General features: G+C 49.2%; 1 protein-coding gene across 1 annotated transcript in view; it reads right to left on the reverse strand.

The window, feature by feature from the left end:
• Nucleotides 1–13,547, reverse strand: part of LOC149344105 (ATP-dependent translocase ABCB1-like) — a 48,738-nt gene that overhangs the window by 20,347 nt on the left and 14,844 nt on the right. The window contains exon 6 of the mRNA XM_089547143.1: nt 3,660–3,887. Coding sequence (XP_089403269.1) covers nt 3,660–3,887 — 228 coding nt within the window. The remainder of the gene's footprint in view (nt 1–3,659; nt 3,888–13,547) is intronic.

Here is a 13,547-nt window from a genome sequence, read left to right on the forward strand (position 1 = left end):
TGCTTTATCTCTGCTCGAGTATAGCTGGCAGTCTTTCTGATGACGATCGGTGCGGCGCGCCGTCCAAGTTTTCGCACATGTGTCTCCTGATTGCTGCTCGAACGGCATGGATCCGGAGCTCGAAGCGCGGCTGCGCTGAGATGGGCTTCGAGCCTTTCAGTACACGCCATACTGAGACCCACAGGGCGACGACAGCAGCGATATATATAATTCTAGTACACTATAGCAGCGACTCGTCGGCGCAAAAGGAAACTCGCAAAGGCGGGCGCCAAGATTTGACGGGAACACATGCTTTTGTGAGCAGACGGATTTCCTTCTTTACCTGAAGTACCACATTGATTTCAAGAAATGCGCTGGATTCTTACCTCTGTATACGTGTGTTTTAAAAAATAATAAGCAATCAATAAAATAGTATTTCAAGGAGCATCAGTGCTCAGTCTCAAATTAAATATTGCAAAAATTGCGCGTGACGTCATTTGGCAGAGCCAATGAGAAGACACTTATTAAGGCGGAAACTTGGGCTAGTTGGAAAGCATTTGGATTCATATTTGCGAGCGCTTAGTGAACACACGGGACAAGAACACAAATACACAAGACAGACGCTAGACTTCAACTGCTGTTGAAGACTAGCGTCTGTCCTGTGTATTTGTGTTCTTGTCCCGTGTGTTCACTAAGCGCTAGCAAATATGAATCCAATGAGAAGGGTCGCCCAGTCCATGGCCAAGACTGCCCAGTTTACGTCATGTGGTAGGGGGGGGGGGGGGGCGGGTAAAAACGCGCGGTGAGATGTCGCCCTAATCGGCTGTGAGCGGCAAGTTTGGAAAATTGTTTGTAAATTATTGGTTCCACGCGCAGCTTTCTGAATCAGACTAGAATACTCGCAGAGATCACCTCTACAGAGTTGTTGCAATAAAATATGATTTAAGAAACCATTTCAGGGTCCCTTTAATCTACCCTTACAGTATCAATGGTGCAGCATTAACTCAAGTAACTAATGTAAAATACTTAGGAATTGACCTTAAACAAGACCTAAACTGGACAACACACGTTTACTACGTTTGCAATAAGGCCATGTGAAAGCTGTGGTTATTGCGACGAAAACTTCATGATGCCACTGCAGAGGTAAAATTAATAGATTACAAGATGACTGTGCTTCCAGTGCTCACTCATGCTAGTCACGTTTGGGAGCCCTACACTATATAAAACATTTCAAAATGTGAACGCATACAAAACAAAGCTCTCATATTTAACTTGAACTCGTACTCTAGAACCCAATCAGTGTCTGAACTTAGAAACAGGTCTGGGCGGACAACTGTGAAGGAGAAAACGCAGTTTAATCAGGCTCATATTCTTTATTTATGTGTTGAGTGGTGACAACAAGGTCAGTCTGGACCGACACATTAGACCACAGAATACTTCTGGCAGCAGAACGAAACATTCCAAACATATCACATCCACAGCTGGATCTTAGAACAGACTCTTTCAATTATTCTTTTCTTGATCGCAGTATACACGAATGGAATAAATTAGCAAAAGAGGTTATGCAGTGTTCGGATTTAAAAGCTTTTGAAAATAGCCTCGCGAAATATTTGTGACTGTTTTTAACTGGTATATCTTTGACCAATATAACATGTCATTGTCTTCATCCTTCCTACAATTTATTGCCTGCTGTTTGCGCCTGCTTGGGATGCGGTATCGTTTCAAATTGCTTGTTAGTATTATTCGTATTCCTCTTGAGGCGGTGATCTGTTGATGTATTGCGTCTTGCGTCTGATTATTTATTTCCGCTACTTTTGTGGCTTTCCTTTTTGAATGGTTTGAAGGAAACCAATTTTGATCAGTTTCTGTTATGTAGTGCTTTTTACACTAAATACTATTTACTGAATTGTGTCATGTTTGATTGTACATTACAGCTTTGTATTATGTTTTATACTGTTCAAAAATTGCAACTCCTGTCTTGGAATAAGCTGATAGTACGAATAAATAAATAAATTCAAGCTTAATAGCGTACACCAAAGCGATCGGAGAACCGAAATGCTCTACAATACACAGTCGGCGCGCGGCGCCTAGGCTTCAACACGTCCAGCTTTCCAGGATATCATAAGCGATAGTCATCTGTTGGCAGCCAGTAGCGAGCATCCTGCAACTTAATGGCGATATATTAAACTGACAATTTGGAGAGAACTAGAAAGTCGGCAGAGATTCTGCGGTTAAGGTCATTTCTGTGGCCAACTGTTCCTCCTCGCTGGAAAATATGACGTGTACAATCCTTTTCTGCGCTGACAGCAAGCTATTTTCGGCTTCCATAGAAAATAAATTGAACATTCATAAACACTGGACACTCCAGATTCTCGCTCTCATTTCGAGTGTACAGCGGCACGCTGCCAGGGTTGCAGCCGTGAAAGCTTGAAGCGTTTGTCCACATTTCCTGTGCTTGAAATATCTTACAAATGTTATTGCGTAAAAGCAAAATCGGGGAAGGTGGTTTTACGCGCTGAAGCAGCACGCTAGCATTCCGGGCTACAAGGAAAGCAGCATCGAAAAGCAGTTCTTTGGCATGTCATATGTGGTGAAAACCAACCCATGGTCACCCCTTAACAGCGCAGGACGTGGCATAATTTGTTATAGTGGCCCTAATAATCCCACGTACCTAGCAAGGTTCAAAACGAGACATTTAGAAGAAACATATTACACTTGGTGAAAAACCTCCACGTTAATTACACTACGTAAGCAAATTAATTATTGTAAAACAGTAGCAGAGCATCAAAACTAAGAAGACGCGGTTGCATAATAATGCCATGTCGAGAATATGCTGCGAAGAATAACTAAGCTCGAAAAGTTCTGCGTGCGAAAACTCACTTTCTCGACGCCATCCTTGTCTAGGCAGTTTTGCGACTGCAAATTACTCCGTTTCAAGAAATCCATTAATTTCAGCTGTGTTATGCAATGTTTGCTCAGTTTTTATTTCACGTAACCAGCTAAGGCTGTCGTGCACCAAGCAAAATGTTTAAAATGTGTGTTTTGTTTAATGGACTACCCTAAGCATAAAAAATGGACTAAGCACAAGAGAACTTTCAAGGTCTACTACGGCTGTGTATATGCTTTATATTCGCTTTGCACAAGCTTTGCGCCTGAACACTTCAGTTGCTTGCAAATTTTAGTTCAGTACTTCCGTGTCAGGCACGAAAATTGACACAATGACTGAAATAAGTTACGCAGCTGCAAGAGGGAGCTCAACTATTGCACTGCCGTTAGCTGGGCGAAATTCCGTTCTCTCCAGGGTACAGCAATCCAACTTCCAGTTTCGCCTCGCAGAGGGGGAAAAACCTCAGAGCTTTGTATACGGGCATTTCGGCTCAGCAGCACCTCAAAACCTATCCTGAAAGGTAACATTTATTGAGAAAGATAGTAAATAGCCCGAAGTGCTTGAACATAAATTATTTAGAAAGTATTCAAAAGGAAAGCGCTACCCTAGTGTGCCACAGAACCAACGAAAGCCGCAGATTTTAGTTGTGTTATTATCTGCTTTCACGAAAACTCCTCTTCGGTGGTGCTGTGCAAAGAGGCACCAGCCACCGCCCCGATTCAGAGGGATTCAGCGATTCAGGCGGAGCAGTTGGCGAGAGGCATCTGTAAGGCTAATCCCTCCGGTCACTCACGCCGTGATGCGACCGGCGAAGTCCCCTGCGGTGTGGGTGTCGAACCACCCGACCTCCTGGTGCAGCATGGCCCGCATGAAGTAGTGGCGGATGCGGAAGGACTGCTTGGTGGCCGACATGCCGAGGCTGCCCACGATGATGACGTTGCTGAGCAGCATGGCCAGGCCGACCAGGGCCATGTAGCCCGCGATGAGCTTCGCCTCGCTCTGGAACCGGCCGATCGTCAGCCTGCTCTCCCCAACCCGACCGAGACCATTGGCATTGGCACCACGTATTCGAATGATGCATCTTTTCACACAATAATGTGGTCTTTATAAGCTGCATGGAAAATTTGATTACTTTCACAGATATGGCTTATGGCTCAAAAAGCAGCAATGCTTAGAAGAGAAATTGGTCCTGGCAGCCTTGTTTCACAAATAATATTGTAACGTACTTGCTGACGAAGGGGGGCTTTATTAGAGCAGGCACGAAAGGGAAGGCCAGGCAAGCTGGGGCAACAACAGCGACAGACTCCACACGGCGCGAGCCCTACTTCGTCGTCGTCGCCCTACTTCCTATGCGCCACCTGGCAATACTAGGTGGCATTATTCCCCCCTTATGAAGAAAAAAAAACGCTGTCGCTGTCGACGTAAGGGTGACACAAAAAAACAAAAAAACAACAAGCAAACTGCCGCAACTGAAGCTCGCGAAAACATCAGCACGGTTGCGTCACCGTGTATAGTACGGCTTAAGCCGCACAACGTGCACAATGTCAGAGTCGGGCTGTCGGCGTCGCGGTTGCGCAGCACCGTCCGGAACCACTTCATAGTTAACCTCACTCACACGCCGTACCACTCTGTAAGGGCCAAAATAGCGGGAGAGCAGTTTCTCACACAAGCCTTGGCGACGAACAGGAGTCCACACCCAGACTTGGTCACCGGGTTTGTAGTCAACCTGTCGGTGGCGAAGGTTGTAACGGCGCGCATCCGAGCTCTGCTGTTGCCCGATGTGCACGCGGGCCAGCTGACGGGCTTCTTCAGCACGTTGGGCAAACTGTTGGGCGTCTGGGGCGAGTTGGTCATCCTCTGGGCACGGGAGCATGGCATCAAGCATGCTCTGGACTTCGCGTCCGTACACAAGGCGAAACGGGGAGAAGCGCGTAGTTTCCTGCAGGGCGGTGTTGTAGGCAAAGGTGACATACGGCAGGACCTCATCCCAAGTTTTGTGTTGAACATCTACGTACATGGACAACATGTCCGCAAGGGTCCTGTTTAATCGTTCGGTCAAGCCATTGCTCTGCGGATGGTAGGCCGTGGTCTTGCGGTGTGTTGTGCAGCTCAGCCGAAAGATGTGGTCGATTAGTTGCGCTGTAAACGCCGTCCCTCTGTCTGTAATCACGTGCGAAGGAGCGCCATGTCGCAGGACGATGTTGTGCATGAAAAACTCTGCGAGTTCTGAAGCTGTGCCACGAGGGATCGCCTTGGTCTCGGCGTAGCGAGTCAAATAGTCGGTAGCAACTATGATCCACTTATTGCCGCCCTGCGACAAGGGGAAAGGGCCGAGGAGGTCCATGCCGATCTGGTCGAACGGAGCGCGAGGGGCAGTAACGGGCTTGAGAAAACCCGCCGGCTTAAGTGGTGGCGTTTTCCGGCGCTGGCATTCTCGGCAGCTTTTAACGTATCGTTTGACATCAGCAGAAAGTCCAGGCCAGTAATACATGTTCCGCACTCTGGCGAGCGTACGTGAAAAGCCCAAGTGGCCAGACGTGGGCTCATCGTGGCAGGCGAAAAGAACGTCAGATCGGAGGTCGGCTGGAATGATGAGAAGGTAAGGTCTATCGTTGCCTCTCGAGTTCTTCTTGTACAAGAGACCTTGCCGCAAACAGAAGGAGCCAAGACGTCGAGAGAAGTGGCGAGGTATAACCGTATCACTACCTTCAAGGGCGTCAATGAGAGGGCGAAGGTCCGAGTCCGCCCTCTGCCGAGTCAGTAGGTCGGAGGCGGTGAGAGTACCAAGGAAGCCGCTGTCGTCATCGGGCGCTGCGTCGGCAGGATCAACTGGTGCACGCGACAGTGTGTCGGCGTCTTCGTGTCTGCGGCCGGACTTGTAAACAATAGTAATGTCAAATTCCTGGAGCCGTAAGCTCCAGCGTGCCAGGCGTCCAGATGGGTCTCGCAAATTTGCCAGCCAGCATAGGCAGTGGTGATCGGTGACCACTTTGAATGGGCGGCCGTAAAGATAAGGGCGAAACTTCATGGTGGCCCACACGACCGCAAGACATTCTTTTTCAGACGTGGAGTAATTGCTCTCGGCGCGGGAGAGAGTACGGCTAGCATAGGCGATAACCCTCTCAAGGCCGTCTTGGTGTTGAACAAGGACAGCGCCAAGACCGATGTTACTGGCGTCGGTGTGGACCTCGGTATCGGCATCTTCGTCGAAGTGCGCAAGAACGGGAGGTGTTTGAAGGCGCTGGCGGAGCGTAGAGAAAGCGGTCTGTTGCTCAGTGGTCCAGACAAAGGAGGTGGTATTCCTTGTGAGGCGCGTCAACGGCTCAGCAATCGTGGAAAAGTCCGCAATAAAGCGCCGATAATACGCACAGAGACCCAGGAAGCGCTGGACAGCTTTCTTGTCGGTCGGAACGGGAAAACGTGCGACGGCGGCAGTCTTTTCGGGGTCCGGCCGCACTCCCTCAGCGCTCACAACGTGACCCAGAAATTTGAGCTCTTCGTAACCGAAATGACACTTCTGGGGCTTCAGGGTAAGGTCTGCCGAGCGGAGGGCTTCGAGGACAGCCCGCAGGCGCTGGAGATGTTGGTCAAACGTTTCCGAAAAAACTACGACGTCGTCCAAGTAAACAAGACAGCTTTGCCACTTGAGGCCTGTGAGGACGGTGTCCATCATCTGTTGGAACGTAGCCGGGGCAGAGCACAAACCGAAAGGAAGCACTTTAAATTCATAGAGGCCATCTGGAGTCACAAATGCGGTTTTTTCGCGGTCCCGTTCGTCTACTTCAATTTGCCAATAGCCGCTCTTTAAGTCAATGGATGAGAAGTACTTAGCGCGCCGTAATCTATCCAGCGAGTCGTCAATGCGCGGCAACGGGTAGACGTCCTTTTTGGTCACACTGTTCAGTTTGCGATAGTCGACACAAAACCGGAGAGTGCCGTCCTTCTTCTTAACAAGGACTACAGGTGAAGACCACGGGCTTTGGGAAGGTTGAACAACGCCGTCGTCAAGCATTTCCTGAACCTGAGTTTGGATAACCGCCCGTTCTTTAGCAGAAACACGATAAGGCTGCTGTCGTATAGGGCGAGCGTCGTCATAGGTGATGATGCGGTGCTGCGTGATGGGTGTTTGACGAACCTTCGAGGAGGAAGCGAAGCACGACTTGTATTCCTTCAGCAGCTGTTCCAAAGCCAAGCGTTGCTCCCGAGACAGGTGGCAGTTTATGTCGACGTTTTCAAGGGAAGGTTCGTCAGTGCCGGCTGCCGCGGACGCAAAACAAACGGGAATATCGGTAACAGGTTCGGCAGAAGCGATAGCCCTTCCTGCAAAAAGGTGCCGGTACTCATTAGAAAAATTAGTGACCAGGACCGCAGACCGGCCACCACGAAACGTCAGTAGACTGCGAGCGGCGCAGATGCCTTGAGTAAGCAGGAGTGAACGGTTAGCCTCGGCGACTGCTTCTGCGTCATGCAAGTCGTTGCAAGTGACTTCAACCAAAACACTGCTCCGTGGCGGCAACGTGACACTGTCTGCAGAAACACGAAGGGCGGCACTGCGGTGGCAAGAGTCGGCGAGGTGGGTCGCGTTACTGGTCGAAAAGGTGATGATTCGTCGGCGGAGGTCGATGACAGCACCATACTCCCGCAGAAAGTCAATGCCGATAATGAGATCGCGGGAGCAATTGCACAGAACTACACAACTGACGACGAACGTAGATCCCTGAATCTGAACGCGAGCCGTGCAAATACCCTTTGGAGTAACGAGATGACCACCGGCAGTACGGAGATGCACTACAGAACAAGGCGTAAGGACTTTTTTTAGAAGAGTCGCCAATTTATCACTGATAATTGAATAGCGAAGGAGGAAGTAAAGAAAGCCTTAGGAGCAATGCAAAGAGGGAAAGCAGCTGGTGAGGATCAGGTAACAGCAGATTTGTTGAAGGACGGAGGAGAGATTGTGCTACAAAAACTAGCCACCCTCTATACGCAATGCCTTGTGACCTCGAGAGTACCAGAAGCTTGGAAGAACGCTAACATTATCTTAATTCATAAGAAAGGAGATGTGAAGGACTTGAAGAATTACAGACCAATCAGCTTATTGTCCGTTGCCTACAAGGTATTTACTAAGGTAATCGCTAATAGAGTCAGGACAACCTTGGACTTTAGTCAACCAAATGATCAGGCAGGCTTTCGTAAAGGATACTCGACAATAGACCACATTCACACTATCAATCAGGTGATAGAGAAATGCGCAGAATATAACCAACCCTTATATATAGCCTTCATTGATTACGAGAAAGCATTTGACTCGGTGGAAACCTCAGCTGTCATGCAGGCATTGCGGAATCAGGGTGTAGAAGAGTGTTATGTGAAAATATTGGAAGATATTTATAACGAATGCACAGCTACTATAGTTCTCCATAAAGTCAGCAATAAAATTCCAATACGGAAAGGGGTCAGGCAGGGAGACACGATCTCGCCAATGCTCTTCACTGCCTGCTTACAGGAGGTATTCCGGGGACTGGAATGGGAACAGTTGGGGATAAGAGTTAATGGAGAATACCTGAGTAATTTGCGATTCGCTGATGACATTGCCTTGCTAAGCCACTCAGGACAAGAACTGCAAAGCATGATCAATCAGTTAGACAGGCAGAGCAGAACGGTGGGGATGAGAATTAACATGCAGAAAACCAAAGTAATGTTCAACAGCCTAGCAAGGGAACAGCAGTTCGCAATTGGTAGCGAAGTGCTGGAAGTAGTAAGAGAATATGTCTACTTAGGGCAGGTAGTGACCGCAGATCCGGATCATGAGAGGGAAATAACTAGAAGAATACGAATGGGGTGGAGCGCATATGGTAGGTTCTCTCAGATCATGAATGGTAGCTTACCAATATCCCTGAAGAGAAAAGTATACAACAGCTGTATCCTACCGGTACTCACCTATGGGGCAGAAACGTGGAGGCTAACAAAGAGGGTTCAGCTTAAGTTAAGAACAACGCAGCGAGCTATGGAAAGGAAAATGATAGGTGTAACGTTAAGAGATCGGAAGAGGGCGGAGTGGGTGAGGGAACAAACGCGGGTTAATGACATCTTAGTTGAAATCAAGAGGAAGAAATGGGCTTGGGCAGGGCATGTAATGCGGAGGCAAGATAACCGCTGGTCCTTAAGGGTAACGGAGTGGATTCCAAGAGAAAGCAAACGTATCAGGGGAAGGCAGAAAGTGAGGTGGTCGGATGAGATTAAGAAGTTTGCAGGGATACAGTGGCGGCAACTGACAAAGGACAGGGTTAATTGGAGAGACATGGGAGAGGCCTTTGCCCTGCAGTGGGTGTAGTCAGGCTGATGATGATGATGAATTGAATAGTCGGCCCCGGTGTCCACTAATGCACTGACTCTGTGACCGTCGAGAAGAACAGGTATGTCCAAGGAAACGCAGCTGTTTTGGTCAGATGACGGTACTAGCTGTTCACGGTCGGAGCGTAGCGGCGGCGGCGGGAGGTCTTCAGCGCAGCGACTCCCAGCGACCTCGCCCCCGAAGGTCGCTGGTCTCAGTTTTCCCGGCGAGGGCTCGGCGAGCGACCCTGTACTGCTCGCGGGGAGCTGTGCGGGTTCGGGGAAGAGCGCCGCGGAGAAGATGAGCGCGGCTGATGCGGCGCACGGGCTGAAAGTCGCTGTTCCGCGAGGAAGTCTTCAATAGCTGGAGGCCGGTGGCCAAACCGGGGTCTGGGCGAATCGGCTCGAAAGCCCTGCAGACCGAGGCGTCGATAAGAGCAATTGCGGTAGAGATGGCCTGGTTCTCCGCAGTGAAAGCAGAGTGGCCGGTTGTCAGGTGTGCGCCAGACATCGGCCTTCCGCAAGTGCACTCGGCGATCGTCGAAATACGGGACTGGTGGAACTGGGGACAGCGGTGCAGGAGGCGTTACTGGAATCGGCGGTGGCGAAGCTGCAGCCGGGCGTCTCGCAACTTCGGCATAGGTGGGGTGGCTGTAGTCTCCCGGCAGAGGTGGTGTTTCGACGGTAGGACCCCTGAACGCCTGTTGCACCTCCTCGCGAACAAGAGCGGAAATCGAACCAAGTGCAGACTGCGAAGGGCTGCAAAACTTGAGGACTTCTTCACGCACGATGGTGCGAATCAGTTCGCGCAAATCGTCAGGGTGGCTCCTGGCGGTGGCAAACGATTCGGTGACTGCAGCAGCATGCACGGGCCGGTTGTAAGTCGCAGAACGTTGTTGAAGAACCTTTTCCATCGTCGCGGCCTCGGCAAGGAATGCAGCGACGGTCGATGGTGGGCTGCGCACGAGGCCTGCAAAGAGCTGTTCTTTGACGCCGCGCATGAGTTGGCGCACCTTTTTCTCTTCGGGCATGGCCGGGTCAGCTCGCCGGAAGAGCCGAGTCATATCCTCCACGTACATGGCTACAGACTCATTCGGCATTTGAATGCGAGACTGCAAAGCCCGTTCAGCCCGTTCTCGGCGATCCGTGCTGGTGTAGGTCTCCAGCAGGCGTCGGCGGAACTCATGCCATGATGTTAGCGCATCTTCTCGGTTCTCGTACCACGTACGTGCCCCATCCTCCAGGCTAAAGAAGACGTTTCGAAGCTCAGCTGCGTCGTCCCACTGGTTGAACGAGGCCACGCGTTCAAACTCGACCAGCCAGTCTTCGACGTCTTCGAGCTGACTGCCATGGAATGGTTTGGGCAGTCGCGGATTCTGCAAGGTATAGTAGGCTGCAGCTGGCATAACAGGTCGATGGGTGGGTGCTCTTGCAGACTCCAAAAGCCCGTGTTCGGGAGGTAGGCCTTGGTTTCCCCGGCAAGCACGGTGCACAGGGGTGTCCACCAGCGAAGGACTGGAGCCCAGGGTATGCGGAGGAGTATTAGACATATACAGGGATCTTACCCAGCGCCTACACCAGACTGTAACGTACTTGCTGACGAAGGGGGGCTTTATTAGAGCAGGCACGAAAGGGAAGGCCAGGCAAGCTGGGGCAACAACAGCGACAGACTCCACACGGCGCGAGCCCTACTTCGTCGTCGTCGCCCTACTTCCTATGCGCCACCTGGCAATACTAGGTGGCAATATGCACCACAGAAGAGGTCGGAAACGTGCTCTTGCCCTTATGCGCCGAGGCGCGCCTTCTGGCTACATCCGTGCTTTAGAAAGCACACCTTACGCACACAGCCACGAAGACAGTAGCTGCCCTCGCTGTCCGTACAGCGCTGCTCACAACAATGTCATGTCCGTGGTTTGAATAGAGACGGCAGCAAACGTGTACGTGACGCGTGTGTCTAACAAATTTACTAGAGGGCTGCCTTACTATTGAGTCACATGATAATGGTACCGGCGCATGGAGCGTACACCCGACCAAATGACTCGGGTGTTGCATCGCTAAATCCACTTTGTAAAAAGTCCTTTTCGGCTGAAAAACCGGCATATTAATGCTGTAATTTGACGCGTGAGATGGCATTTCGTGGTTTCTTTTTGCTCATGTAATGTTGGAGTCAACTACTTGCGTGTTTAGTTAAAAGTTATCGGAAATATTCATTGTCTTCCACTACGAAGAGCCGAAAAAAGCGGAATACGCAGCAATGGTTCTGGTCCGTGTGGTATTCTTCTCTGGGTAAACTACCACTCCTTTCATGGCGGAAAAGTGGTTTACTAAGAGTAAGCGCAAATGCGCCACCAGAACCAGTGCTGCGTATTCCGCTTGTTTCGGCTCTTCGTATTGGTCGACGATGAATATTTCTGATAACTTTGATCTAAACGCGCAAGTACTTCACTCAAACATACGAGCAAAAAGGAACGACGAAATGCCATCTCACACAAGCGGTGTAGCCGAAAAGAACCCTTGACAAGGTGCATTTAGCGATGAAACACCACAGCCAGTCAAAGATTTGGCCGGGTGTACATGTCCGCGGATTCTTGGAGGATTTTCAAGTGATTGGCTTGCGTGGCTACGCTGAAGTAAGCATTTTTCTGCGCACCTATATCCCGTAAACATTCGCTGCATTACGTAAACAGTAGGTTCAGAGAAGGTCATCCGTGCAGCAAGATTTTCCAAAGCGACCTCTACGAAAAAATATCCAACAGTGGTAAAGACAGTTCGGGCTCCAAACCTGGTGTTCTTATAGATGGAGAGGAAAACTGCATTAGGAAATGCGTTGCCCTGTGCGCAGCGACGGTTAGACTTCCGTACTAAGCAGTGCAGTCCGTGTAAAGCACTACCTCGTGAAAGGCTTCATTCTGAACTTAAGCAGTCTATCTTTGCTGCCTTTAAATTCAATGCACTGATATAATTATGGCGGTTCAGCAGACAGCGTAACGCAACATCTGTGCATGAAACCTCGCATCTTCAATCTCTGGCGTAAAAGCGACTCCACTTCACAACAAATTCGCCAAGTCAGCAACTAAGCAAAGCATGGCAAACGTTTATTTAAAATAATTTCTCCGTTGTACTTCGGAATAACTATGTTGCACTGGTACAGAAGCATCTAGTGCAACCTGCGTGGTTAGATGCCTCTGTCGTTCCCTCGTGCACAAGTGAAAGAGAAAACCCCGGTCTATGCAAGGCATCGCCTAGTGCCCACAGCTTTCTAATTTAGTCGCACAACAAGCTGTCTCCTAGCACAACACTGCACGCACACACACACTGCAGCGGCCAACGAATGCCCACCACCAAAATACCGCATTATCAGAGCAGGCGTTGACGTAGTCAGCATATTGATTTGCGCGCGTATACGTCATAGTTGTTTCCGCTCTTTTTCAAGATACTACCAAAAGGAGTTTTTGTGATGCTCTACAACTTCATAAGAAACTTTTTCACCTGCCTTCAGTGTTTCAAATTCAAATAACCACAAGTAATTACATGGTAATAGAAAACAAATACATTTAAGTATGTAGCTTAACTTACATGAAGCACAACGTCACAGCGCATGGCCACAACTTCTAGCATAGGCGGGCCCATCATGTATTCATGAGCTCACACAATAAACGCAATGGCTTATCAGAAAGGGAACAAGCCGACATAGAGGCTGTTCGCATACAGAGGTTTGTGCGCATACCGCACTCCGTTAAATCTCGCGGTGAAAACGCAGGCTGAATTTAGTGTCATTATTTCGCTCCAAAGCTCACCCCTCATCCAATCCTTTCTTGTGCCAAGAGAATCTCATACTTACGTTTCATTCGCCTGAGTAGCATAAATGTAAGGTATTCTTGCAGAACTGAAAGGCAAACACAAGGACCATAAGTGAGCAAAGCTTGCTTGTGTGTCCGTGTGTCTCTGTTGGGATTTATTACCCATAAGCAGCTGTGGCAGACATCCGCAAAACACTAACTTGAAATGTCGGTGCGTTGTGCTAGAGGAAATAGAGCTTTTCAGATATATGAAAATTCAGGACCAGAATAGTCTACATAAAGAAACATGGTTTAAATCGCAAACAATGATCCTCCAAATCACAAAAGGTAATTCGTAACTATACTTTCCGAACGTAGTTTTGGAAATCAAAACAGTTTAGTCGGCACTATCGTTACATCAAAGAGAAAGAACTGCTGCGGCACGCAGAATTAGTCATTGTGAATGCTAACAGGCGCATATTGTGGCTTAGATGGCATGGAGGAAAATATTCATTCTTAAGAATCCATTGCACATGACCACGTAATCAGCGCCAAATGTGCCACCATTCGTT

Source organism: Amblyomma mixtum, chromosome 5 (genome assembly GCF_055824585.1).
Source record: "Amblyomma mixtum isolate Tamu chromosome 5, ASM5582458v1, whole genome shotgun sequence".
Taxonomy (NCBI): Eukaryota; Metazoa; Arthropoda; class Arachnida; order Ixodida; family Ixodidae; genus Amblyomma; species Amblyomma mixtum.